Below are 3,240 nucleotides of genomic sequence, written 5' to 3'. Positions count from 1 at the left end.
GTTTGAGCAAAACTTTGGATGACTATGTTGTTTATGTTGCAAGAAATGGAGAAAACAACAACACTGTTGCCCAAAGTTTTGCTCAAACAGCATCAAATTAGGCAAGGAATCATAATACCCACGCTTTTTGCACCATTTTATTGCAGAAACGGAGAATTGACCTTCTCACCATACTAAAATTCAGCTCATTACTACAAATCTAGTACTACACCGATCTGTCCTATTGCATTGTGATTCATAATGCAACCGATATAATTTGCATTATGAAGCATAATGCAATTGTTTGGTATCGTACTGAAAAGTAGGCCTTTACTTTACCAAAACGGCAAGTATAAAATAAAATATTAGAGTGCCGAGTTGCAGAAACTATCATTTTTATCTTTATTCTCGAGATTTTCAGCCCTTCAACAACATAAACTTTGTAAACTTTAACATAGGACAGTTTTGCCTTTATAATGGCTACAATCAGCTGTAAAACTGTCAGAATGCGTATGTGAGGTGGAATGAAGAAACGAAATGAAAGATGATTGAAAAAACTCTCACGCGTCGTCGTCCGTCAGTGTCGATTTCTCGCGAGGGCCACAACGTCATCAAGCACAGCAACCAGTGCATGTAGTCAAGTGAAAGATTTAGTTCCCTAGTTAGAAATTTTGCAGCTATGTGGCTGTACTATTTATTCCTGTTGAGTCCGTTCCTCATCGGCGGCTCGCAGGCACATCTACTGGAAGGACTCTACTGCGGGAAAGAGAACTGCTACGATGTCCTGGGCGTAACACGGGACGACGCGAAACAGACAATAGCCCGTAACTACCGTCAACTGGCCAAAAAGTATCACCCGGATCTGCACAAAGGTGAAAAGGCCAAACAGGAGGCCGAGGAACAGTTCAAGCGAATTGCCCGGGCATACGAAATCCTGCGAGACGATGAATTCCGCGCGGATTACAACTACATGCTGGACAATCCGGACGCGTACTATTCGCACTACTATCGGTACTATCGACGCCGCACCAAGGTGGATGTGCGACTGGTTGTGCTGGCTACGATTAGTGTCATCTCCCTGGTGCAGTACTTCTCGCGCAAACAACGCTACGAGGAAGCCATCAAGTACTTTATGACTGTGCCGAAGTATCGGAACAAGGCGCTGGAAATCATCAACCAGAATGGTTCAGTTACAAAAAAGGTAAAATTTGCTTTTTATAAATCCCAATAATGTTATCGGCGCAGTGCTATCATTTAACCTAGGATCGCCTGCAGGTATGAGATGTCAAAATGAGCATAGGAGTGTTCACTGCATTTGCTATGTGTCTATCTTTTTATTAAATATATTTGTTATTTGTTTTTATTTATTTGTAAAATTAATCAAACATTCGTGTTGCTATAATTATCGTAATCCGGGTCAAATTGATTGCTTAATTAAAAACATGTTTTACAGATAATAGGGTTTGGGACCATGTGGGCAGCGGCAGGGGGACCTACTTTATAAATGTTAGTTGGGTGATAGGAATAGGAACACCTGTCCCAAGTAACATTTTTTAGTCAAATAGACCAGAAGAAGTTCTTAGAACCATCATAAAACCATAATAAAAAGTAAGTTTTATTGAGGTTTTGAAAATCTCTACAAGACAAATTTGCTATTAAAATGTTGCTGGGGTATGATGTGTAGCAGTTTTGTAGATTTTGCATTGTTTAACATAGGTATTTTTTTCGCCTCCTATTGTTTGTCACATTAGCTCATGAGTTTTAGAATAGGTAGTTTATGCTTTCAGATTTTCCAGGTTCGAAAGAAAAGCCCTTGAACAAGGAAAAATATCTTATATTAAGCTGTGTTACACCACGTGAATTGCCAATGGATCACTAAAATAACTAAAACGTCCGATATGAAATGAACAGATAGCGCCACCGTAGCCTTATGTGTTTGACATAACTCTACTGCTGTCACAATGTTAATGTTCATATACGGTGGCCCCATTGTTTACATGCGCCGAATGAAAGAAAAGTTTGCTTGATTGGTCCATTGGGTTTTTAAATTTTGAAAAATGTATTGATTTTTTTGATTTTAAACGAAAAAGCACCTTTTTCTGTACCATTAAATTTTTTTCAGATTTTAAGAACTTTTTTTGTATAAAAAAAACAATTATTTACAAAGAGATATTTTGAAATCAACTTTTGACAGATGGGCAACTCCTTGACCGCTCTGCTCAGTACAAAACGTGACTAAGGGTGATTCGCTCCCATACAAACTTCAAATTGATTTTAAATAGGTTCCCGGGCCTCAAAATTAATGAAAATTTGGATTTCGGCTCAGTTTGGAATGCAGATTCAGAATAGGGAATTATCTCAACACCGCTAAAGAAGCCAATTACTCAATTCTTAAAATATTCACTTCGAAAGTATTGTCCTATAAATTAGATGCTGGGCGGATATGGGTTAATAAAACATGGATCGATTTGCAATTGGGTTATTAAGGTATACGTACATTTTTGGCTTTTAAATTACAGGGATCATCCAAATCCAAACTTTCGAAAGGCGAACGAAAGGAAGAATCCGAGCGAAACATTAGAAAAGTTATCGAGGAAAACCTGGACATTCAGGGTGCGTATGCAAAGCCACAAATCACCGACATCCTATGGGTACAGATTATACTCATACCTTACACGTTGGCCAAGTACGTGAAGTGGCAAGTGCTTTGGATATACAAGTACACTTTGCTAAAGAGGCCCTACGACCTAGAGGACAAATTGTATCTCATAAGAAAGAACATGAATCTCGGCGTCCACCAGTTCAGAGGGATCGAGAGCGAACAAATCGACGAGTATCTGGCGAAGGAGCTGTGGATAAAGTCCAACTACAAAATCTGGAAGGACGCACAGGAGGAGGAGATGAAGCGACAGATGGCAGATAATCCTAGATATAAGGCGTACCGACGGTACATGAAGAATCATGGACCGGGTAGAATAACTTTTGATGACTAGTTGAACAAATTATTATTTATTTAATGAGATTTTGGTTTTGCTGATCCGTGGCAGTATCACATTCCATTTGCAGCCCACGTTCTAGGTCTAGGCTATCATGGCAGCCCAGTTAGCGAGCTATTTTTTTATCAAATTGAATTAACAAAGCGTTTTAAGGGGTTTCCGTACTTCAGCCCTGAGATATCTTCATCCAAGCCATACAAAAACAGTTAACTGTGGTGATGTGAATAACAAGCGAGGATTCTATCGAGGTCGCCAATATGATTTT

General features: G+C 39.2%; 1 protein-coding gene across 1 annotated transcript; it reads left to right on the top strand.

Moving 5' to 3' along the window:
- Nucleotides 1-533: 533 nt before the first annotated feature.
- On the top strand, nucleotides 534-3,001 carry LOC109431454 (dnaJ homolog subfamily C member 25 homolog). The gene is made up of 2 exons (XM_029862035.2): nucleotides 534-1,180; nucleotides 2,499-3,001. The coding sequence occupies exons 1-2, from the start codon at nucleotides 659-661 to the stop codon at nucleotides 2,970-2,972; spliced, it is 996 nt and encodes a 331-aa protein (XP_029717895.2). The 5' UTR covers nucleotides 534-658; the 3' UTR covers nucleotides 2,973-3,001.
- Nucleotides 3,002-3,240: the final 239 nt, after the last annotated feature.

Source organism: Aedes albopictus, chromosome 1, assembly GCF_035046485.1.
Source record: "Aedes albopictus strain Foshan chromosome 1, AalbF5, whole genome shotgun sequence".
Lineage (NCBI taxonomy): Eukaryota > Metazoa > Arthropoda > Insecta > Diptera > Culicidae > Aedes > Aedes albopictus.
This window is presented reverse-complemented; position numbering and strand designations above follow the sequence as displayed.